The 24,324-nt window shown below is 54.6% G+C and overlaps 6 protein-coding genes across 6 annotated transcripts; 4 read left to right on the forward strand and 2 right to left on the reverse strand.

Moving 5' to 3' along the window:
- Nucleotides 1-781: 781 nt before the first annotated feature.
- MRS44_012167 (uncharacterized protein) lies at nt 782-1,832 on the forward strand (the record flags this gene model as incomplete). Its single annotated transcript, XM_046278534.2, has 2 exons — nt 782-796; nt 864-1,832. The coding sequence occupies 2 exons, from the start codon at nt 782-784 to the stop codon at nt 1,830-1,832; spliced, it is 984 nt and encodes a 327-aa protein (XP_046133381.1).
- A 2,632-nt stretch (nt 1,833-4,464) lies between these two features.
- MRS44_012168 (uncharacterized protein) lies at nt 4,465-5,385 on the reverse strand (the record flags this gene model as incomplete). Its single annotated transcript, XM_046276220.2, has 1 exon — nt 4,465-5,385. One exon carries the CDS (start codon nt 5,383-5,385, stop codon nt 4,465-4,467), a length of 921 nt encoding a protein of 306 aa, XP_046133380.2.
- A 1,560-nt stretch (nt 5,386-6,945) lies between these two features.
- Nucleotides 6,946-9,199, forward strand: MRS44_012169 (mitochondrial 54S ribosomal protein uL1m; the record flags this gene model as incomplete). Its single annotated transcript, XM_046276218.2, has 4 exons — nt 6,946-7,120; nt 7,168-7,871; nt 8,114-8,445; nt 8,536-9,199. The coding sequence occupies 4 exons, from the start codon at nt 6,946-6,948 to the stop codon at nt 9,197-9,199; spliced, it is 1,875 nt and encodes a 624-aa protein (XP_046133378.2).
- Nucleotides 9,200-9,320: 121 nt separating this feature from the next.
- MRS44_012170 (uncharacterized protein) lies at nt 9,321-10,217 on the reverse strand (the record flags this gene model as incomplete). The annotated part of the gene is made up of 1 exon (XM_046276217.2): nt 9,321-10,217. The coding sequence occupies one exon, from the start codon at nt 10,215-10,217 to the stop codon at nt 9,321-9,323; it is 897 nt and encodes a 298-aa protein (XP_046133377.1).
- Nucleotides 10,218-13,115: 2,898 nt separating this feature from the next.
- On the forward strand, nt 13,116-14,735 carry MRS44_012171 (uncharacterized protein; the record flags this gene model as incomplete). The annotated part of the gene is made up of 1 exon (XM_046278533.2): nt 13,116-14,735. One exon carries the CDS (start codon nt 13,116-13,118, stop codon nt 14,733-14,735), a length of 1,620 nt encoding a protein of 539 aa, XP_046133376.2.
- Nucleotides 14,736-18,639: 3,904 nt separating this feature from the next.
- On the forward strand, nt 18,640-24,112 carry MRS44_012172 (uncharacterized protein; the record flags this gene model as incomplete). Its single annotated transcript, XM_065618707.1, has 2 exons — nt 18,640-18,694; nt 18,792-24,112. 2 exons carry the CDS (start codon nt 18,640-18,642, stop codon nt 24,110-24,112), a joined length of 5,376 nt encoding a protein of 1,791 aa, XP_065474779.1.
- Nucleotides 24,113-24,324: the final 212 nt, after the last annotated feature.

Genomic DNA, 24,324 nt, shown 5'->3' on the forward strand with positions numbered 1-24,324 from the left:
CAGACAAGACAGGTCAAGCCAAATCCACCTGTCACCGTCTCTGCCCCAAGCACATTGGACCCAAACCACAAGACACTCATCGCCCTGGATAGTCGGCATCGCACCTCGACCGGATAGAAAGAGCCGAGAGGCTGGCTTGGCAGTCGGCTGGCCCGACAGACCGTGGCGCAGCAGTTGCCAGCCCAGCAATGCGCTGAAAAATATGGGGCGTCTGGGCGGCTGGGCATCCCACAACCAAAGGCCCAGAGACCCAGAGCCCAGAGAGACCGACCGTCCCCTGCAATAACTCGGGATTTCGCTATCATTTCAAGGGAGGCTAGGGCGCAAACCTCGACCAATGTCTCCACTGTCTGCTGTCTTGCTTGTCGTAACGTTGCTGTTCTCATGGGCGGCCGACTGTTCATGACAATGGCAAGAGTTTTCGAGACAGGTCCTGTTCCTGTGCTTCCGATAGTGACGACGTCTCAAGGCCCCCCCCCCCGAGCCTTGGCGCCAAGGGCGTCTCGTTGAGCAATGCATGCTCGAAGTCGTGATAGGGTTGCCATGCTTGGATGTATGTTTAAAACCTCCCTGGCGCTAGCGTCTTTCGTCCGGCAGCTGGATCTGCACCTCCCAGGACATGGATCTCTGCCAAGAACTCGGAGCTCGGCCGTCAACGCGCGTCCTAGACTTGGCAGGTCAAAAGGTACATCAAGAAGAGCTCACATCTCATCCCGATTGTCCATGTCTTTTGCATCCGTCTCGTAGTGTAGACCTGGATCAATGAACCACATGTGCCGCCATGACGGGAGGAAAGGTGAGTCTTTGGTCTCGGGGAGCAAGTCTTCTGGCCTCGCCCATAACTCTGACTCGTTGCCCTGCAGAAGGAGGGTTCGAACAACCCATCCGCCATCCGTATTCGTGACAACCAGCGGCGCTCCCGTGCACGTCACAAGGAGTATGTCGAAGGCCTGCAGAAGAAGCTCCAAGACTATGAGCGTCAAGGAGTCGAGGCCACCCTCCAGATGCAGCAGGCCGCTCGCAATGTCGCCGTCGAGAACTCGCGCTTGAGGATCCTGCTGGGTTACCACGGCGCCACCGCCGAAGATATCGACAAGTTCTTGCAGAGCTTCCCAGATCAACCCGCCACCGATGCCGCAAAGGCCACCCTATCGCAGTCAGCCGCTGGTCAGCCGCCTGCCCTCGGCACAACACCCAAGATGGCTCTTCAACCCCTGTCTCGACCGCCGTCAGCAGATCCCATCAGGTCAACATACATGCCTCCCCAAATCGCTGAAAAGAGCAGCACCCGCGAAGTCGTCGACGCAATCGTAGGAATCAGAAGAGACGGCAACAAGTCGGGATCATCCAGCTCCATCGGGCCACAACTTTTACCCATCGAACGACAAACGCTCCTCCAACCTCGACCTCAACCGCCAGCCTTACCAGTCTTGCCCGCGCTCGTCCTTGGACAGAGCAGGCCAGAACCTAACCCCCTCGATAAACTGTCAGTCCTCGCAAATGCGAGTGTTCAGCAAGAACCTGGTGCCAGCAAGCACCACCGTACCCACTCCCGCACAGATAGCCTCCTCGTCCCGAGTCCGCCGGTAGTAGGGCAAAGCTCACCCACCTCCTCGCATACGACCCCTAGCCGATTGAGCTCGACGTCTCCACGGAGCTACGAGTACGGATCGAGATCACCGCTCGACCTTCCGGTTGGGACAGCACCCAGCTTCGTCACGGAAGTTCCGGGCCGCAGGGAATCTGACTCGATAAATCCGGCGCTAAGTGGTGACAAGGGCGCTGTCCAGAGGTCGCCGGTACTCCGTGTACACGATGAGAGGACCCCCTGAGCAAAAGGGGCTGATACAAACAATACCATGTGGCGAGCAGCTTTGCCCATATGTCTCGTGGTAAGCACAGGCTCCTGGATGCTCGGTTTCCAGGCCGGTAATCTGACGTCGTCTAGACAAGCTTCGAGATCCACTAGATCCCAATGTTCGCCTCTCGACATCTCCTGTGGCCCTGCCACTCAGATCCATTGCCAAGACGATCTTCGAACGGCGTGGCGAATCCCAGATATCGTGCGAGCGTCGATGGTGGTCTCTTACACACTTGTGTAATCAACCAGTCCATAGTGCGCTCTTCGATCTGAAGTACCGGGGTGCTTGGCGTAACGACGAACCGTAGAAGTTTGATCCTCGGGGTGTCGGATGGGTGAAGAGGTCGATCAACTGGATTGACTGAGTTCAACCGAACGTTGTGGACAGGGGATTTATCGACCGCCGGCTAAGTCGAAAGGATGTCTGTCCCAATATTGAAAGATATTTAGCAGTGTCCGGGAAAACTCCAGACCAGGAACCGGAGAGATTGAAACTCCGCCTGATATAAGTCAGCTTCACCTCAAGGTCTTGGCGGGAGGCCGCCTGGCAATCCAATGGGTCCGAAGAGACGGGTTGTCAAAGGCGGCTGAAACCCTTGGTCCTGAGCGGGGATGTAGTGGGAATGCAAAGATAAGGCTTCTCCGAGGAACGTCTTTGTTGGCCAGCAGCTCAACGCCAACGACGGAGTTGCAGTAGCTGAAAGAAGATGGCGCGAGACTGGATAGAAAACGATAAAAAGGTCAGCAAACATATAGATCAAGCAAAATAAAGAATTTTGAACAAGGCAGAATATCCTGTGAGCTGAAATTTTCTGGCACAGATTAATATTCTCCCCTGACAAAAACTCGTTGGCCCTCGAATTGCTCGGACAGTTCGCTCATGTCGGGAAATCAGGGATCCATCATAGATCCACAACGGCGTCATACTGGCCCAGCCAACCGAAAGGTAAGCCCGGGATGACGTCCCGGCGCCTGATAGTTCGTAACAACCTTGTGAGGTTTCGGTTCTGGTGGTGGTTGGTGTTTTTGGTGTCTGGCTGGCAGTTACGACTGAAGTTGCTTGGAGGAGAATGAACTGGGCGTTGGAGATAGATCCGGGATATTGCCAAGTCGTTCGCTCGTAGATCATGATCGGATCGGAGGGAAGAGACAGAAAGACCATGAAGAGCAGAGGGGCCAAAGAGGTTGAAGAGGAGAAGTTGGAAAAAGAAAGACAGGGAGGAAAGACGGGAGATAACAGGGTTGAAGCAAGAGCGGAAAGTGGGCACGCAACTGCAATGGCCCGAAGAGGAAGGAAAGGGGGATATTCAGGAGGAAGGAGCCAGCCAAGTTCCTTCCATCTGCAAAGAGACCGAATCAGAAAGAGAAACGTACCGATATGGCGTCCGCTGAACAATAAATCCAATGTTTCCAAGGCGCAGCAGCATCTCGTTTTGTTTTACGTACTGGCAACACAAAGAGCTTTGGCCAATCAGATAGCCCGAGTGACGGACAGCGCAATTCCCAGGGTACAAGCCCGAGATCGTTGGCCCAGGGGTGGAGTAGAGGAGCTTGATAGCACGTGCCCGTGGTTGATCGCTGACTGGCTAGCTTGTTAAGCTTTGACATTAAGGTGTGGCTTCGGTCCATCGCGGCTCGCTTCCGGTACGTATTCTTCCATGGTTACTTTCGCCAGTCGGGTCGGGGTATCCAGGACAGTGCATCAACAGCGGTCGTGGAATGAGACTCGTTTGGTTCGAGCTGTAGTTGGCCTGTAGACTTGGAGAATGACGGTAGAGGCTGATATGATCTGCAGCATGGTTGGTAAGGTTCTGATTGTGCAGACGTTGGCAAACTGTAAGTTACGTACCTAGATCACTTACACCAATCCCTCAGCATCAGGCCATGGTCAACAGCTACGCAGACTCTCCAGGCCTCAGTTGGTGCGGCCTCGCGGGTCAAAAATTAGGGTCGCCGCCCAACATTTAAAGAAACGGTAGCCTAGGATGGCCGCGCGGCCTCGGCAATGGATTGGCCCGTAGTCGGTGGTGGCAGTGCACACCCGACTCGTCGTCATTCAAAAAGGGAGAAAATGTCGAGCTTGGCGCCAACAAGGTCTGCTGGGTCCCTCTTGGGTGTAAATGTGCTCAGTCCTGAGTATCAGATAAGGCATCTGTGGCGAAAAGGTCGAGCCAAGAGTCCCGGCCCTCGATACCGCCTCGATTAACTCTTGGATAGCTTCCGAGTGGGTTAGAAGACAAGGTTTACGAATATTGTGCTTGGCCCAGATGTGGTTATGACTTCATTCAGGCCTAAAAATGGAATTTTTTGGCCAAGGCACATTGCCAAGAAGACAGCCGGTCTGGTAGAGTCTCGTACTTCTTTCGGTGAGCCGGTTACAGTTTGCAGTTGCTCAGTCTATCATGAGGACTTGTCTAGACGAGTTTACAAGGCGATTCTGAGACAATCTCATCACGGGTGAGACATGCCATTATCAAGGGTGATATATGAGAGGCCAAGACTTCCAGCTACCTATACCCAAAATTTTAAGTTGATGATCAATATACCCCGGACAGCTTGGCACATCAAAGACTCTGGGCGCCCAGCCATACCTGAGACTCATATTAGAGGGTTGGGTATTCCCTCAGAAACTCATCAAACCCTGTAGTCTTCACGCCCAGTTTCTCGTTGTCCAATTCTCCAAGCGACCAGGTCCCGTCAACGGTGTGTAGTTGATAGAACCACCCGATATACGGCCAATAGTTCCGTCTTGATCCTTGGCTCCTCGCCTCAAAAGCTCTTTCACGCAACTCGCCCACGGTTCCTTTCATGCGAATGTCCACTTTGCAGTTTCTAACTTTGCCGTATATCGTGGCTAGCTCTTTGAGTGTGCTGCTTCCCGAACACACAGTCCAGTCGCCGCCCTGAGGCGCATCATCCTGCTCAATGATAGCGGTGGTGAACTCTGCAGCATCTCGCTCGGTAGTCCAATGCCAGATCTCTTCACCTGTTCCCCAAATCTCCATTGTCTTGCTCTCTGGGTCCCAGACACCATTGTGCGCTGGGCTAAAGTGGCCATGGCCAGGTGCAGAAAAGAGTACCTCAGCCAGTACTCCAGTGAAGATGTAAATCGGCTTCAGGTTCGAAGACAAGTCCACGTGATTCCTGAAAGATATGAATGGATCATAACTTTCTTGAACACCAAGCTTCATGTTCCTCCAGTCATAACTCCAGCAGTGTGCAACGTATGACTTGACGCCAGCTCGTTCGGCGGCACGGAGGAGGAGGAGCTGGCCCTCAAGCTGCAATTGAGGGATGCCCTGGTATGCGCAAATGACCACATCGACGCCCTTACAGGCACGATCTAGAGCCGGAATATCATAGTAAGCCTCGCTTTGAACGAAGCTTTCCAGTTTCTCTCGGCGAGAGGGCTCAAGTTTGGACGGGTTGCGACCGAGGGCGCGGGCTTGATGACCGTGTGAGTGAAGGCTATCAATGAGTTTTTGGCCGAGGTTTCCGGTTGCGCCAGCTATAAGAACGAGCATATTGAGGTTCTCATTGGAGGAATAAAGGATGGTGTTTCTGGATAGACTTCGTCCCAAGTCTCACAACTTATACCCCTGTCTTCGGGGCTCGGCAATTCCTTTCGCGACTACTTAACTCCGGCCAATCTGAAGAGACTGATCACCAACACTTATGCGGTCATCTCAGGGGCAAGCGGTCAAGGATCGTGCTTTTAGGGAAGAGGCTGATTAGTAAAGGTGCATGTAATCTTCCGGATGATCGGCAAACGGCCGCCTCGAAAAGCAGCATAGGCCCCAGATTCTGAAAACACACAAAGGTGGTAAACATAGCAGATTTTGTTTAACCAGGGAGATATGCGTTCCTAGGTAGGCTGGCGCATTGCTGGTATATTCAATAGCCTTCACCTTTAAAAATAAGCCGTTATAGTTCTTGATCAATCCCAGTACTCAATTGACTTGACTATAGGGTATTGGCATTATCACTTGTATTGTCTACCACCTTGTCTGTCCACTATCAGTCCTTGCTACACTGTTAGTAACTCTTTTGTCTTTGTTGTACAATCATCGAGCTCTACCCAATCTGTCACCAGAAAATGGCGGTAGCGCCCCCTCCAACGACATCAGTGTTACGAACACGTAGATATTCACAACACCATCAGCTTGGTTCTGGGTCATATCGAACACACGCCTAGAACTTCCAGAAAAGCAATACTCAATTACAGCCAATCCAGTCCCCCCTCTTTTTCGGGTTAAACATGTGAATGCTTCCCTCACCGTCCGAGGTTCAGGGTAAGCGAGAACTCTATCATCGCCCGGGTTTCCCGAATTACCTATATGGTCACTTACGCAATAGAGCTATTGAATATACTAACCCGAGTTTCTACCTATGACCGTACGACTATCGCCTCGTGGAAACGTAGCTCAGGGACGGAACCCGGTGGACCTGCCATATTGGAGAACCTCCGGGACAAACCCCGGCCTTTTGCCCCACAACCACCGAACGGCGCCGGCTCTTGCCCCGATTCCGGTAGTTGTGATAACCAACCCCGGAAAACCACTTCACCTTAATCGCGACCGAAACATCCCAAAAAGAAAACCTTTGCCGATGCATCATTCACCGAATCGGCTCGGCCCGTTATCCTGGTGCGAACAATCATGCCGGAGCTTCTCTGCAAGTCATAGGTATAGTCCCGGGGTCACTCACCACTCGGCGGCCAACGTGCCTGAGGATGATGCTCCTGTTTTATCCTGATTAGGCCAATGGCATGGCACGTGGGGTGGTTGATGGCGCGGTGGGCATGACCTGGGGGTTTCATGGTGCCGGCTGACGAGGGGAGTGGTGAGCGCTGATTGGTGGCTTTTGTTTAGAGTGACAGGACGATCCCCGAGGTATTGGTGCTCGGTCGAGGATAGAGTTAGATGAGTTCATGCAATGGCCGTCTTACGTCGGAAGCTATATAGGTTTGGGTGTTGCATCGTGTAGTATGAAAGCTTGTGTCTGCACCTCGTGTCTGAAGCTTATTCCGCCAGCTTACTTGGTTTCCCCTCGTTGTCTTTCTGCAACTGTCCAACTGTATCATCATGAAGTCTCTCGTTTCGCTGGCTATTCTGCCTCTTGCTGCCCAGGCAGTGAGAATCGTTCAATCCAACGATGATGGCTGGGCAGAGTCGTACATCCGTACTTTCAACGATGCCCTGAACAAGGCGGGCTACGAGGTTGTTCTTTCAGCCCCAGCTGAGAACAAGTCAGGCAGCAGTAAGTTACATCACAGACAGAGCTAACATGCACTAACACGTAGTCAGGCTCGCGCGACGAGAAGCCCAAGGATCGCAAGGAGGCATGCCAGTATAACAGCTGTCCCGCCAACAGCGGCCCTGTCGGCTCTGACCCCAAGCGTCCCGATCTCAACTGGGTCAACTCATTCCCTGTCACTTCCATCAAGTATGGTATCGACACCTTTGGCCCTGGTCTGTGGGATGGTGCTGCGCCCGAGCTGGCTGTTACTGGCCCCAACGTTGGTACCAACCTCTGGCTTCAGGTGCCCTTCTCCGGTACCGTCGGCGCTGCCTGCTATGCAGCTCACGATGCTGGCATCCCGGCGATCGCCTTCTCTGGAGCTTCCTCCGGCAACACTGCTTTCAACACGAGCCCTGTTCCCGCTCGCAGCCTTGTGTACGCTGAACTGGCCACCAAGCTGGTCAAGAAGGTCGTCGACTCCGGAAAGCCCTACCTCCCCAAGGACGTCTTCCTCAACGTCAACTTCCCCAAGGTCGAAGGAAAGTGCACCGACGCATCCAAGTTCAAGTGGGTGTTGAGCCGCATCAACCCTGGTGTCTTTTCTAAGCCTGATACTGAGTGGTGCGGTGATGATCGCCTGCCCACCGAGACGGATGTTATTCTTGAGGATGGATGCTACATTTCTGTCAGCATTGGTGACGCCACTGACAAGACGACTGTGAACGATGAGCGACAGGATGTTGTGCTTGCGAAGCTCAGGGATATGCTCGTGTGCCTGCCTTAAGCAGCGAGTACGGTGCTCATGTATTGTTGAGGAGACGTGTAAATAGATTAAACGGGATGAATGTAATTGTGTACATATGATTCGGACAGCCTCTCAAAAACTTCTGTCACTTGATTCCTTAAATGCCGTCTCATTGCATCAATTGTCAAGTTGTAACTATCTCATTGCCACTGAGTGTGCCCATAAGACCCCATCTTATCGATAAGAATTGGCGCCTAACTTTCCAGGCCCACCATCAAAGCCTGTGGCTCAACATCGACTTTTTGCGCGACCACCAATATCCAGCAGCCAGGAGCTTCAATTGCCCACACAGAATGGCGCCAATCGACCGCTGCTTGGCCTCCATGGCCAGGCTGTCCCTCCTCCAGACCCCTCGGCCCGCCATCCCCACGATACCCCGATTCCTCGCACCGGCCGCCGCCGCACAGCAGGTCCGCAATGCCTCGGTCGTCCGCATCAGAAAGACCACCAAGAAGAAGAGGCCGATTCCCAAGGATTTCAAGAGGCATAACCTTACCAAGAGGGACTTTCCGCAGCACTCGTTATGTGAGGCTATGAGGTTAGTTGGGAGCAATGGGTGGAGGGGAAGACTGGGGATACTGGACCTCAGTCAAGGACAACCCCAATATCAGTGCTAACTCATATCCAGGGTCCTCCGAGCCGTCGAAGTCGGTCAACCCCCCGCCTCGGTCAAGTACGAGCTACACATCAACCTCAAGACAGCCCGAAACGGCCCCGTCATCAAGAACAGCGTCCGCCTCCCCCACCCCGTCCAGAGCGACTGGCAGATCGCCGTCGTGTGCCCCGAGGGCAGCGAGATTGCCCGCGAGGCCACCGCCGCCGGAGCCGTGGCCGTCGGTGAGGAGACCCTCTTCGAGGCTATCCGCCAGGAGCAGATCAACTTTGACCGCCTCATCTGCCACGAGGCTAGCGAAAAGGCCCTCAACAAGGCCGGTCTCGGAAAGATCCTCGGTCCCAAGGGCCTTATGCCCAGCAAGCGAATGCGAACCATCGTTCCCGATGTTGTCAAGTCGATGCGAGACTCGGCCGGTGCGGCAGACTACCGTGAGAGGCAGGGCGTCATCCGCATGGCTATTGGCCAGCTGGGATACACACCCGATCAGCTCAAGGCCAACATCAAGGTGCTGTTGACCAAGATCAAGGCCGAATGCGCCGAGATCTCAGAGGAGGTGCACAAGGAGGTGCACGAGGTGATTCTCAGCACAACCAATGGGCCGGGCCTGAGCTTGAACGGAAAGCTGAAGGACGCAGAGGAGAAGATTACCCCCGAGGCCTTGTCGAGCATCATGTAAAGTATGCTAGCGCGGGGCTTGTATTATTGTATCATATGTCATATTACCGAATAGACGACCTCGTGAATGAAACAAAATGGCTTGACGTGGGTATCATTATTGGATTTTATGTGAGCTCCCCCTAACCGCCGCGAAGAGCCTTGATGGCATCCGCTTGTGCGCCCAGCACTCTGTATACAGCAAGATATTTCAGAACTCTGTCCTGACCACGCACGCCAGCCTTTTTGGCCTGCTTTAGTGCGTTGCCCAAGTCTAGTAGCAGAGTGTTCCGACAACGGGTCAAGCGCTCCTCCATCTTGATCACAAAGGGTGTGTTCTGGTCTAGAGATTCGGTGAGCGTTGCAATGCGACTGCATTCTTGTGCTGAAGCAAGCAGTCTTGTTGGTGAGCTCCCTAGGGTCCCGTCCTCGTCCTCATCTTCCTCTTCGCTTTCGTCGTCTTCCCAATCTCGCTGGGTATTGGAAGCTGGCATGCTGTCCAGCGCCAGACGTTCCTCCAAAGATGTTAATCGTTCAGAGAGCTCTATCATCTTGCGACCTTGCTCGATGGCTGACCTCACGCCACGAAGTTCATCGTTGAGCGCATTGGTCTCTTCTTTTCGTGATGATACACGACCCTTGACCTCCTCTACTGCTCTTCGGAAGCCTAGCAGTGAGACTTTGACATCTTCAACCTTGTCATCGCCGCCGCGAAGTTCGCTGCCAAGGGATAGAAAGGCCGTATAATTCGAGTTCACAAGCTCAAGGAGCTCTGAGCTGATGGCTGCGCTTCGATCGCGCAAGTCAGAGCGCAAATCCTCGAGAGTCTGATGTCGGTTCGGCAGTGCAGAGAGATATGCAGCTGGTTGAAAGTCCGGAGCAAGAAAGTCTGCGCGCGGAAGGGCTTCGGGGAACGGCAGGGGGGCATCATCGTCGACGGAGGAGGAAGAGTCGGAGTCGGAGAGGGTGAAGGGAGCACGGGACGGGGTGGATATCCCGAGGCCCGAGAAAGAGGCGAGAGGGTCCGGCGCGGCGGCCATTGTAGGTGGTGGTGTGTCGTGGGTGTGCTCTGTAAGTTGTCTCCCACGATGCTGGAGCACTAGAGGTGAGGTGGCATGGATTGGTGGAGGAGCTTCGTGGCGGCATGAGCGTTATCGGCGGCGCTAACCATGATTGGAAGGGGTGGTACTGATTATCTTATCGATAAACCCCGGACTTGTGCCGTTGTGCTAACCTCTGCTGAGTCAAGACACCCACTCGGCACAAATCACACCTCGTGATGTTCCAGGGTGTGACGAACACTCTTGGCTCTTGAGCACCCTTGAATCATTGGTAGATCCGTATACTCTGTGGAGGAGTTCGTGGGCTCGTACTCGTATGTCTAACAAACACCCTGGCATGCGGTCAAGAAAAAAATGAGACGGCACAGTACAGCTTTTAAGTCTCAAATGCTGCTCGTTTGTGGAGGAACATAGATAGACTGGTACAAGAGATATCTTAATCCAAGGTATACTTTACATCTCTATTAATTACTTTTTAATTACCCTTACTATACTTTTTAACTGTCCCGAAAAGACGCACAGCTGAGATCTTAGGCTGATGTCTTTTACCGTGCTGGGTCCATGAGGCGACAATCAGCTCAATATGCCTCCGTCAAGGCTACCTCACCTGAACATCTTCTCCAATTCCGCGGGATGAACAACGATACCTCAGCCTCTGATTGGCCCCGTCTACTGACTGTTGGTTGTGTCCAGGTGTGCTCCGTGCGAAAGCACGATTCGAGACAAAAGGCTTAGCTCTGTGGAGTTTGAAGCAGCTGAGGTGGCCTGGGCGGAATCCCACGCGCTTGGGGGGGCGCGATAAGCGGAGGGAAAAAAGGAATTGAGTCGGAGAGAAAAAGTCTCGAAGAAGCGGATACGCATTACGTTTGGAGGAGCTGAACATGAATCGGTTGCCGAGGATAAAGTCGGAGTGGGAAAAGGCGGGAGAGACGACACATTTCCTTTTTGGGAAGACAAGGAGATGCTACGACGGTCGCTATTCGACAATCTTTGTTGGGAGGAAAAAGACGAGTTGCCTGCTTGCATGCCGGCTCGGTGTGCATCGGTGTCGACTGTAACCTCCCATGGCATCTCGTGAGATGTGCGTCTACTATGCCGAAAGGGTCTGATGGCGTCTCGCCTTTAGCATGCCATGCGTGCATGTATGCGTGTGCTGCCTGTCAAAAGCCCAAGCCAGACCATGGATCCCATCGCGACCAGTTGAATCTGTCACATCATCTTGTCCTGATCTCGTTGGCAGTTTGAAGACCCTGATGAGATGCCCCCGTACTGCCGTGGGATATTTCCGTGGAGGCGTAGCTCGGGGCATGGATCAGCCTTGGTGCAGCTCGTACGACCGGCCTCTCAGAGTCCCGACAAAAGGCATTCAAGTCTTTTGGAAAAGACCTCCCACGCGAGCGGGCCCGGTATTGTCTCTGACCCTTGGGAGAGCACAGGCCCCGAGTCCCTGCTCTGCAAACCACGCGGCCAGGATTTGCAAAGCGGATGGTGGGAGCGAAGTCGGAGTTCCGAGAACCCTTAGGTTGCACGGCATTTTTTTTGCTTCCCACGACACTTGCAACCTCAGGGTCAACGGATGTCGCTCAGATGGCCCGGGCGTGCTCCGACTAACGCCGGTGGCTTGTTCCAGGTGAGGCCTTGGATCAAGCTTATACCAGAAAGCTGAAAGGTGAAGGCTGAGAAGGGTCTGCTAGGTGGGGCTAAGCCGAGAATCATGGGGATGTTGTTATCCCGAAGTTCCGCTCTAAAGACGTTGGACGTCAGAGACACACCGACGGCAGCTCAAACTCGGACCGGGAATACTACTTTTCGATCGATCGTCCCTCACCAAAAAAATACCGAAACCCTTCTAGTTGCATCAAGTAAAAAACCGCGGCTCAAAATGGACCATCTTGAGTCGTTGTTGGGGGTCACAATGGATGATGGGTTGCAGAAGGTGGGGGCGCAGAAAAAAAGTCGAGACACAGCCAGCGATGGCGGAGCCGCCTGCGTATGACTGATTAAACGTCCCCATCGAAACCCCATCGCCCATCGACTCGATGCCTGACAGAGAGGCCTGGCCGGCAATCAGAGTGCGAGAAACCCGCTTTTGTGCTCCGTCGTAATTGCTGGTAAGCTCACGACTCGGCGGTTGAGTGGCTCGAGCTAGACCTGCCAAACCCGCACGGGCGGGTGCCTGGCGCCGTTTCCCTTGTGCCTGGCGCCGTGGGTGCATGCGAAATTTTTATCAATCAAATCTTATCAATCAGATCAGATCCACCCATCGCCTCCTGGAATCGGACCATTGGCTTCCCAGGCGTCGGATGCAGTCGGGGCACAAAAGTAGCGACGCACCCCACGATCAATTTCCCTCTTGCTGCCTCCCCTTCCCTTTTCCCCTCCTCCATCCATCATCCTCTTATCGTGATTCCAATTGATGACCAGCTACGACATCTGAGCTTCTTTCCTTTTGCGCTGTCACGAATGGGTCCATCAACACGCTGTCAAATTGACTCTTCTCTGGCTACCAGCCGCGCCTCTAATTCGAAGCCGAAGCCGAAGCCGCACCCACGACCTGCCTGGGTCATTCTGCAGCCTTGCAACAGCTAGGAACGACCCCCATCTTATCAATCTGATCCGGCAATCTGCCAGCACACAGCACCTCACCACCAATTGACGACGCTTTTACTCGACTGAGCATTATCCAATTCGTCCAAGCCGAATTGTCCGATTACGACGCCTTTTCCTATTCCCCCAGAGTTTCCCATCTCGGAACTCCGAACCCCATTTGGCTCATCACGACCGATCGACCGAAAAGAGACCCGCCGGTCTCGCCACACACACACATAACAAACAAGGACTCGTCACCCATCCACATCAGGCCTTTTGTCACCCACCATGACAGGCCCAGCACTCGCTCCATCTCCTCCACGTCAAGCTGTCGACTCCCCTGGCGCTGGTACTCCCGTCCTCGCACCTGCACCCGCGGCAAGACCTCGTGTTATCTCAGCCGCACCTGGGCCGGCTTCACCAGCCACATCCACTGCCCCACAGAGGACGCCTCTCTCCATTAAGCCGAGTGCAAAGCCACCTCCACCCGCACAACCTCAACAACGCACTGCTCTCCCTTCCATCAACAAGATGGCCATGTCGTCCGTAATCAGCCCCAACCCGGCGCCGCCGGAGCCTCCCAAGATGTCCATGACTTCCAAGGAGTGGGTGATCCCTCCGAGGCCCAAGCCCGGCAGGAAGCCCGCCACCGACACACCACCCACCAAGCGCAAGGCCCAAAACCGCGCAGCCCAGAGGGCCTTCCGGGAGAGGAGAGCCGCCCGAGTTGGCGAGCTAGAGGAGCAGCTTGATCAGCAGCGTGAGGCTCAAGAGAAGCAGGAGACGGAGCTCAAGGACAAGATTCACGAACTCGAGCTTGATGTCCAGTCCTTCCGGTCCCGATGCATGCTACTCGAGAACATGCTCGACCGGGAAAGACAGGACCGCATCCGGGTTGAAACCGAGGCCGAGACCCTCAAGCGACGTCTAGATGAAGGCGTCTTCAACTCGGGTTACCAGTCACGGAGCATGAGCACTTCCCACCCGTTTGATGGACTTCAAAGTCCAACTGGTCAGCCGCAGAGGCACAGTCTTCCCGATGGCCGCCCGGACCGGCAGTCGGGTCATTCCTTTTCCATCTCCCAGATAATCTCTCCCCCTGAGACCCTCGACATCAACGCATCAAATGATGATACTGCCATCACCTGCGGGAACTGTTCCCCAAACGGGCCGTGTGCCTGTGCCGAAGAGGTGATGAAGACCGCCGCCAACGGCTGCAGCAAGTGCGGTCTGACATCTAGCTGCCAGTGCCTCGGCGAGGTGGCTGACGCCCTCAACCGATCTCAGGACCTTAAGCGTCCGGCCTCGCCGTCTGGAGACATTTCCGGCGAGAAGAGGCACCGCTCCAGCCATGATGAGGCTGAGACAGACTTTACCGCCATGTACTCTCGCAAGGCCACCAACGTCACCCAAGACACTTACACTGCTCCCTCCCAAGTTCCTTCACTAGACACCATGCCGTTCAGAGACGGCTGTGGGTTTTGTAAGGACGGAACCTACTGCGTCTGCGCAGACACCTCACTGGCGACCCCAGCCATGACTCCAAATGATACCCTTCCTCCCATCTCCCAGCAGGTCCAGACACCTCCCCCGTCGGAGACCGATGTTGTTCCTCCTACACTAGCCATGGAGATGACGGCCGATGGTGCCGTCAAGCTCCCTCGCCGGACACAGACTCAGAATCAATCATCTGAACGCCGAGGCTGTGGTCCCAACGGACCTGGTACCTGTGCCCAGTGCCAGGCTGATCCCAAGTCTGGTCTCTTCTGCCGCCTGATGGCCGCCAACTTCAACCGTAAGGATGGTAGCAGCTCTGGAGGCTGCTGTGGTGGCAAGGGAGCTGGCGGCGGTTGCTGCAAGTCCCAACAGCCCAAGCCTGAGAAGATCTCTCTCTCCCAGCCTACCTAGCCTGGGACTCAGCTGTGCCGAGGCATACCAGACACTATCAAGTCACCGCAACTTTTCCAAGGCGGCGGATGATATTGGTTCCTGGCTGCCAAAGCTCAAGGCTACTCCTCGTGCCGGAGCCCGCCCAGCACCTCAAGGGACGATGATGCCCATTGAGGTTGAAGCGGCGAGTATCATGAGCGTGCTGAAGGATTTTGATATTCGGTTTGGGAGAGGATTCTAAGGAGATCCCAAACCGTTAAAAAAAAGGGCGAAAATACTTATATGGAGTACATGAAGCGAAAAATGAACAGAAAGCACATATGGAGTCCTACGAGTTATGGCACATTGGTGCAGGTTATGGTCGGATAGCGGTTGTATTATACCCATGTTTATGGTGAAGATGTAGTTCCTTCACCTTGGTCTCATGCATGAACGAATCTATGCGTTATTTCAAGATGTTTTGTATCGCTCGAGATGATGTGAGAAGTGATGTGCAAGTAGATGTGCCGGAGCAATGTCGACGCAGCTTGTTAGTGCCGAACGCCTCGGCAGCTCGGAGGAAGGATTCTAGAAGTAGGGCTTGCACGAACCAGGATGAAGTGGTTAGGATCTGGCCAGTGAGGGACGTAGACAAAAGCAGGCGAGTCGATGAAGATGTATGGATGGGACGAGCAGGGACGTCCTTGAAGAGGTCTGAAGCTGTATGACATGACATGGATGAAGGGAGTAACAGACAGAAGACGATCTTGGTCCAAGCATCAACGCAAAGCATAGTTACTTGGTACGGACTGGGCGTTATGAGGTGACGTGGTGAGTGAGAGCGAACCATGCACAACTCACGCACAAGCAGTTTGACTGTGAGGAATGGAATGAGCCGAGTTGACAGCAAACGGGGTCTTTGTTACGTCGGTGGCTCTGCGGCTCAGATGAGCTGGAGATGAACAACACGCCATACCAGCGGAAACGAACTGTCAAGCGCCCAGTTCGTAAATTGTGAGCGGCTGACGTGCATGAGGAGTCATGACGACTCGAGCTGCCCGAGGCTCAAAGAGGAGATGCTGGGGAAAGCTGGGGTGGCCTATGCTGGTTGCGGTCAAGGGTTATCCGCCTATAGTCTTCTTGAAGTCGTCGTGAACTGTTGGGAAAAAAACAAGAGACGAGTAGGTGGACCGGCCGGACAGGACAGGGTGGAGAGTGGCCAACGCACCGGGCGGGCGGCTCACCTTGGGGCTGGACCTGGTACGACTGGGAATAGGTAGGCATGTATGACAGATGCGCTTGCATCTGAAAGACTGGACGAGGGAGATAGGTAGAGGAGGCTGGAATATCTGGGCTGATGCTGGGCTGTGGAGTTGAAAGGCGAAGATGGTCAGGGCCAGAATGACCAACAGAAGGCGAGACCAGACCAAAAGATGACCAGCAGAGAGATTGACAACAAGCTGGACGAGGCCAGCCGAGCTGAGTATAATCGCCTCCGTGTCGGTAAACTTGCATCAAGTGTCGACTTGTGCTTGCTCTGGCTGCATAACTGGCTGGAATGGACCCCTCGGCACCGTCCAGCAGAAACATGTCGGTCTGTCTAACAAATTTGAATGGCTGGGCATGTTCGGTGAGAGGGGGGTGGAGGCTTGTTACTTTGTAGATTTTTTTCTTCCTGTGAAGGCCTGCTCTGGCACCCGATGATTGGGGAGAGACAGAGGCAGCGGCGCACTCTCTGCATAGGGGACCAGGGGTGGTGTGCACCGGCGTAGCGCATGATTGGGCAGGGGCCCCGTTGGTGCGTTGGCAGAAGGCATTCGCTGACGGGTGATGGGGGGAGGGGACGCACAGAGACCTTTGTTGTCTTTGCCTCGCATGGAGGGAACTGGCGTGGTGCGTCGAGATTGGTCCGAGGGATGGGGGTGGAAGGATGGAGGGTCTGGGCTTGTAGTGACTGTAGTGTACTGTAGGTAGCGAGTTGATGGGAACTGTTAATGGCCATGTACAGGACAGGACAGCATGGAGTGAAACATGTCATGTTTGCACTTGCTTCTGGCACATGGCGGTGCAGTCGGTGCAGCGTTTAAGATGAAGATATCATGGGATGGAGGCGTAGTAATTATGCGCGAGAATGCACCTTGAGCCTTTCAACTCCCAACGAAATTTCATGTGCAGCCATCCAATGCAAGGGATGTAAAATGCCCGACAACCTACCTACAGTGCCTACCTACCCAGGCCCAAATCAATAATCCATAAAGCCAATATCCGAACACGGGGACATGCATGCATCTCATCTTACCGTCTTTTTCTCTTTCTTTACTATCATTCCTTCTCGTCTAAACTTGTTTTTTTGCGTCTCCGTCACTCGTGGAAGTAAACGTCTGGTCCGTTTTTTTGACTTCCTGCTGATCAGGAAGCGAAGGGCGGCCTCTGCAGTGACAACTCAGCGCCTAGAGTCACACCAAAGTCACATTATTGCTCTGTACCTTTTTTCCTTTTTGTCGAGACAACGAGGGACTGACTCTCGCACAAGACTTGTTGTTCGCTTCTTTTTTTCGTAGTGTCAATCAATTTGTCTGCGAGTCATATTACCTAGCCACCTCAGCAAATCTTCAACGTGGATTTTGTGGTGGTGTACCTACATTCGTTGTCATGAAAGGAACAAGCCTCAACCCAGGAACGGGCATGATTTAGTATTAAGCAATTTAATTGATAGCACATGCGTACATATCACATTTCCACCTTGTCTACATACCTAATCTCGACCAGATGGATGGGTTCTGTCTCGGCGCATGCGCTCAAAGAAGCAACTTTGTTCAAACCAACAGACAAGGGAGTTCCCAGAAAGGCCAACTCAGCCTCGAGAATTAAGCGACCGACTCTCTCCCTCTCTCTTCCCCCTCCATTCTAGCGCCTGCCAACGCACAACTCACCTAATTTTCGTCCATGTCCATCTTGCCCCGGGCTTTCTCAGGCCCCAAGCAAGGTCGTAGACCCGGCCCGACCTGACCCAGGCGCTGGCTGACACGTGCGAATGGCACAGGGCTCAGGTACCGGGCCCGCAGCCAGCAGCAGGGGCCCGGCGGCCCAATCGTAGCTCAATCTCGCACCCGCATTGCCGCGTCTCCGTCTCCGAGAGGGGCTTAGCGCGCATCGCCCGCCCGCTTCGCCCGTGGTACGTACCGCTCCGTGGGAACCTGAATGCTCCACCTTGACTGTTCTCTCCCGCCGCCTACCTCTACCCCATCATATTGAATCCCATCCTTATCCCAGCCCAAGAGAAAGAGACCACCACCCCCCCTCGACCTCGATTCGACTCTTTTTGCCTCTATGCAGTCGGCGCAACCAGCAGGTGCCAGCTGTGAAGCGTGAGCCCCCTTTTGTTGCTGTCCTGTTGTTGTCTTATGAGGCCTACAGTTGCCTCTCCCTCTTGCTCACTCTTTCTACCGCACCTAAAGTTGGGCTTTGCTGCTACTTCTCCCCCCACCTTCTTGTCTCCTCTCTCCTCTCTCCTCTCCCCCTCCTCCTACCTCCCCTCTGCTCTGCTCTGCTCTCTCTACCATAGACTTCTCCTCCTCCTCTGCTTTCTGTCCCTCTCAGTGTTTTGTCTTGGGCGACTCCGACGTGCGACTCCAATCCCCGTAATACGATCCATCCCAGTTCCTCCCACGCCAGAGCTGCAGTTTGGAACGCGCTATACTCGATCCTCGCGCGCCTTGTCACTCCTTACAGTACCTCGCCTTGTCCTTCTCCATCAGTTGCTGGCCGGACTAGCACACCTTGTCTGATTGTTTGCACGACCACCGAGACTCGACTCACCTCGACCTCGTCCAATACCCTTCAGCCTCGACTTACTCGCCCGGCAGACCCGTGAGCAGCCCCTCGTTGAGAGCTGCCATAGGAGCTGTGCGGCTGCGACGTAGAGTTCCTTTATGGGCTCAGCATGGTTTCTATGCAACGATCTTTGTCTTCGCCCGTCCGCGTTCACTCCTCTCCCAGTACGTCTGCTCCGACGTCGCCACTGTGAACCCACCACGGGTTCTCTCGTCCTCTGGCTCATATGAGCCTCCAAGGTAGTTCTTTGTGCTGATCTAGTTCGCCGCCGCACAGCCGTGTCATCGTCGGTCGCGCAAGATTCGGCGCCGCCCGCTCCGCACATCGATATCCATGTGCAACCCCCCCGAACTCGTCGACGCCGCTCCCCGAGCCCAAACCCAGCTCACAACGCGACGCAAACCCTACCACTACGACGCTCCGACGACAACGCCCATCGGGGCCATGCCCAGCAACACTCACCAGCCATGTCCTCCCGCAAGCCTATCGTGGCACAGCCCAACATGCCTGGCCAGCCGAGCCCACGACACGCTCCCGACGATTCGACCGTGAAACCCGCCGACTCCAAGAACGAAGACGGCCCCTCACCGTTCCCCAAGCTTCTGCAGGACGTTTCCCAGTACACAAACCCGCACCTGGCCCCCGAAAACGAGAGCACGACCCTCGAGGAGTTGGCCCATCTCGTACGACTGTCAAAGTACCAGGAGCGCAAGCGCGCCAACACCCGTCTGCGACTCCAGAGGAATTTGGTTTCTACGGCCCTCAGCGCCCGTCTGACCCGTTGTGGAGAGATAGCCCATCGTAACTTGGTCGACAGCTTCCGCCGGGACGACAAGGAGAACTTTTCCGCCCTCTACAACGCCATTCACGATGTACGCAACAGTTGTGACGAGCTCCGCCGTTACGCCCTTCTCGATCCCGAGATGGAGGGCCTCGCCTCGGCTGGTATTGGTTCTTCTGAAAGTTTGGATACTCCGACTAACTCGGCAGCTGCTCTTGGTCCTCTCAAAACCATCACCCCCTTCCTGCACGACATTTCCGCCTCTGCCCGGGATACCTTTATGGACTTTCTCACGCAGCTTCGTACGAACCCGGACTACCTGGCCACTCGTATATGTTCCCTGTCAAGTTCCGAGTTGAACTCGTTCTTGACTTATCACAAAGGTTTGGAGCCTGTGGAATCCGTTCTCCCCTTTCATGGTCGATCTGCCGGAAGGTCACACGCAAGTGCGTCCGGAAGAAGCAGCACCGCCGTGGATATTGAACGATTACTGTCCTTTCAGCGACACGACCCCCTCTCGATCCTCATCCACACCTGCTTCGCCAACTCTGCCGGACCTGATAGCTCCGAGGACCAGCGGCGTACCGAGATCTGGTCCACTGCCTTGGCACGCCTGATCTCGGAGCCCAAATCCACTGGCGAGCACTTCCTCATCTCGGTCCTCAACATCTGGACCGCCATGCGCGATTGGTCGGGCAAGTCTAACATGGAATGGTATCTGATGAAGATTCTCGAGGACGGAGCCTTCCTTTTGGATCGAGCCGAGGATCAGCACGGCACACGATTCAACCTCTCAGACTGGAACCACTCGGACGAGGTCGCTGCCAAGGAGTTTTACGAGAGGGCAGTGAACCAGCTGTTTGAGTTGGTCGATGACGAAGATGCCACTGGAATCCCTGAAGGACTCTTGGAACTTGGGAATGCTGTCATCCAGAAGCTTGACAACAAGTACGTCGAAAACACCTCCCGGTGGTTGGTTTGGAGATGTCTCTTTTTCGTTTTCCTTTTGGGCGTCATCATTCACCCCGAGTCCTATGGCATGCTGGCTGAGTATCACATCACGCCCTATGCGCGCGAGAAGATTCTCAAAAAGGTTGCCATGAAGGCTCATGAGTACGTCTCGAGCATGTGGAGCGGGAAGCCTTCGGCGACCTGCGTCCCTGTTGAAGTGCCCCCAAAGATCAAGGGTCATGTGGAGAGTATCCTCGCCCGATTCCAGGGATCACAGTCCAAGATACCGGCCGCCAAGCTACTCCCGGCGAGGTCCATCACATCCCTAAGGGAAACCAAGGAGGTTCACCCCTATTTGGTCATCAGCCCGGCAGATTTGGTGACCTTGGTAAATGCCATATTCCCAGAGAGGAGGCCCCAGTCAGCAGCCTCTGGCAGCTTCAGATCGGGTCCAGCCTCCATCTCTGGCATGTCTGCCATCTCACAGCCCATTTCCATGTCAAACCCACGGAATAACTTTGACACTGCTTCGATCATCAGCACCAGCGCCTCGTCCGTCTTTAGTGACACAACCACTCGAGATGGGTACATGGACGAGCAGACGTCAGTGACTCCTCAGCGATATTCCCCTCCAGCAATGGACTCGGAGATGCAGAGGCGCCTCAACAAGTACGAGGACGATGGTTACCGCCTGCGCCTGGCCCTGCACGAGATGACCCAGAACCTAGGCGCCGACACCGTCCGTGGATCTGTTCACCCCTGTGCGGAGCGATGGATTGTTCTCTTCATCTCAGCTGATGGGAAGAGCCTGTCGACAAACATGACCTTTGATCCTGACGACGAGCTTGACGATGAGGAGAACTCGTCAAGCACCGACACGGACGAGGAAGATGCTTCTGACGGCCCAGAGCTTGACAAGGACTATCATCAACTTCGCGACTCGATTCTGAAGCTCGTTGAAGATTATGAGATTCCTCGCAGCCTCGAACCCGAGAATGGGCGGACCCAGCTCAGCAACCGTGCCTCTGGACTCAAGAGGTACAAGTCAAAGAGCAAGATTATCACTACGGAGAGGTCGATGGCCAGTCGAAACCCGTACAGAAAGCAAGTTGGAAAAGAGATGGGCCAGATAGATTCCAAGCGGGAATCTTCAACTGTACCTGAGCCAAACCCCAAGGACCAGCAACCAGAAGCTGTGCTTGTCACCATGCTGAAGGCAGCGTCAGCACAGTCCAAGGCACTGGCTGATTTCGTCTCATCTCATCAGTACTGGAAGACCCTCAACCAACTGAATGCACTGGAATCACCTTCCCTCCGAGAGAATGGATTCGCGGTACTCATCAACATCTTTTCCCGTGGACCCAGAGACTCGATTCGGCGGTCAGCATCTGCTATTGAAGAATACGATGCCTGGCTAGTATGGCTCAAGCAGAGCCAGGAACGCCACGAAGGCATCATTGACCGGATGATGAAGAGAGTGCGTGCCATGCGTGACAAGATGTGGTATGTCACGGATGTGCGCAACTCGAAAGAATACGCCCATAGTCGCGATATATGCCAGGCATTGAAGACTATGGGCATGCCTAGGCGCTGGAACTCTTTCCAGCGATCCCGTGCTCATATGGCTCGAGGACCAAGCTCGTCATATCTCTATCGCACCGAGTCGCAAATCATGGATCTCCTTGCTGCTTCTGAAGAGCAGGGAGGGCCGAACAAGCTCAGCGATGACCCGGCTGAGGCAACGGCCGCTTGGCTTCAGAGCCGTGGCATTGAGAATTTCTGCATGGGTGAGGAGAGAATCCATCGATTCTGCTACGAGGTGGATAAGTGCATCTCGAGACTCGTGGGAGAGACGATCCGAGAAGCCCCGGTTCTCTGGTCGAGCGAGCTGTACAAGCGTGACAAGCTAGGCTATGACCGCGCAAGAGCTCGAGAGCGTGAGCTGTCATGGGCTGGAGATGATTCTGCAAGCGCCATTAGCGAACACGATCGCAAGTTCACTCCTTCGACAACAAGCCGACCAAACTCGTTGGCAAGAGACTTGAGAGCGTTGTCAATGCACAACCCCAGCCAACAGTCGCTTGATTCGGTGCGGCAGAGCATGCCACGGGCGAGCTCAGCCTTGTCTGATATTCTCGACGGACAAGAGTACTTTGACCGAGCATCGCCAGCTCATACAATCGACTCGGCTAGCACGTTCTGGTCACCTTTCCAGCCTGTCATGTCGCCAAGCTCTGGTGCGTCCAGATACTCGCCCACTACGAGCTTGACGAATCTTTCTACAACCTTTTCTCACCCCCTGCAACATGGCACTGCGCCGTCCACCGCCAGCTACTCTACTGGACGCCCAGGAACGTCGGCGTCCTCCAATGAGACGGTGTTCCAGCAGCAGCGTGTTGACGACGAAAAGACCCGCTTCCTGGGCGAGCTGAGACAATCCCTTGTCAGTCTCTTGCTCTCTGACCTCGGCAACCAAGTTTTCTCCCGAGGCTCTGAGACGGATGCGTGGTTTGACAACCTGGGCCAACAGTGCATCGATCGTAAGGATGCTCTGGACCGCCGGGCAGCGAGACGCCGATCTGAAATCAAGGAGAAACGAAGCTCTGGACGACCCAGAGTTATTGAGAAGAAGAAGAGCTTTGGCAACCTGCGGGGAGCCGGAGAGTCGACTTCGGAGCGAGCGTCAGAGACGTCAGAGAGCCTCCCTATTGTTACCAACGATGGACAGGCCACCAACGACTCGACTCCGCGCCTGTCAGCAGCAAAGGAGGACAAGTCCGAGTTTCCTTTCAAGAAGGCTTATCAGCGACTGCTCAACATGTTCTGCGTCCATCCCAACCCCTACGCAAAACTGAATGCCCTGCATGAGCTGGAGAACCTCATTGTTGCTGCGCTGCAGTCCAATGGACAAAAGAGGCCTAGGTGGAATAGGTCTGATGCTGGCTCGAGTGTTGTGACCGAGCACGGCAACGCCCGTCCCACGCCTCTGGAGGGAACCATCGACAATGTCAAGGAGAGACGATCTCAAGCACTTCAGTCTCAACTTCAAACCCCCTTCTTTGGTCCACGACAGGCCAGCTCCGAGACACGATCCATCATGTCAGGAGGAAACATCAACACCGATATCATCACCAAGGAGCTGCAGGCTCTCTTCCGAGAGTCATCGATTCGACCCAAGTCCCTTTTCCGTGACCTGCAATTCATTGCATCTTTCGTACCGCCGTCCGTTCTAGACAAGCAAGAGAGAGGCAAGGCCTTCTGGAACACGGCGTTGGCAGCCCTCAAGCTTAAGGGAGAGGTCTGTCGAACTATGGTGGAGATGGCGGATGAAGTTGTCGCCGCGCACACTCATGTGCGAAAGCCCAGCGATAACACGATCCCAGATGTGCCTCAGTCTTCAACCGGCACTCCCCCGCCACCTTCTACAACCTACAAGCTGGACGATGCTGGCAAGATGTGGGCCATCACGGCCAAGGAAGGAGACCCGACAGCACAGCGTGAACTGGCGCTGTTCTACCTGTCCAACCCTGAGTACGTTGAGCGGACAACTCTCCCCCTCTCCAAGCCTCGCGAGGTGTTCAAGCAGACCGTCATGGACAAGTACGGCCGCAACGACCGTAGCCGCCTGAGTGGTAGTGGACCCGGCGGTGGTGGTCACGGGCTCGGCAACGGAGGCGGCTCCCGTGGCTCGGGCTTCTCGAGCGGAGGCGGCGACGGCAAGGAGAACGACGTGAGGAGCGACCCGGGACTGATGTGTGTTGCCGTTCATTGGATGGAAGCGGCCGAGCACGGAGGCGACGAGTTGGCGTCTAGTTTCTTGCGACAGAACGAGTTCATGGGTCTTGGTTGAAATCTTTTTTTATTATACCCCCATAGCTGCTTTTGTTTTTGCTGCTTTTTTTTGTTTATTGCTTTGGCGCTTTGGCGTCTATTTTGTTGGAGGAAACATGATGTCGATGGGTATGAATATGATATGGCCTTTGGCTTAGAGACGCAAGGGCATCTGCGTGGTTTGGTTCATGGCTTGGGCGAACCTCCTGGTGGCTCTTGGGTTATCAACTT

The sequence above is a fragment of the Fusarium solani genome, assembly GCF_023522795.1.
Source record: "Fusarium solani strain SB1 chromosome Unknown bctg00000008, whole genome shotgun sequence".
NCBI lineage: Eukaryota > Fungi > Ascomycota > Sordariomycetes > Hypocreales > Nectriaceae > Fusarium > Fusarium solani.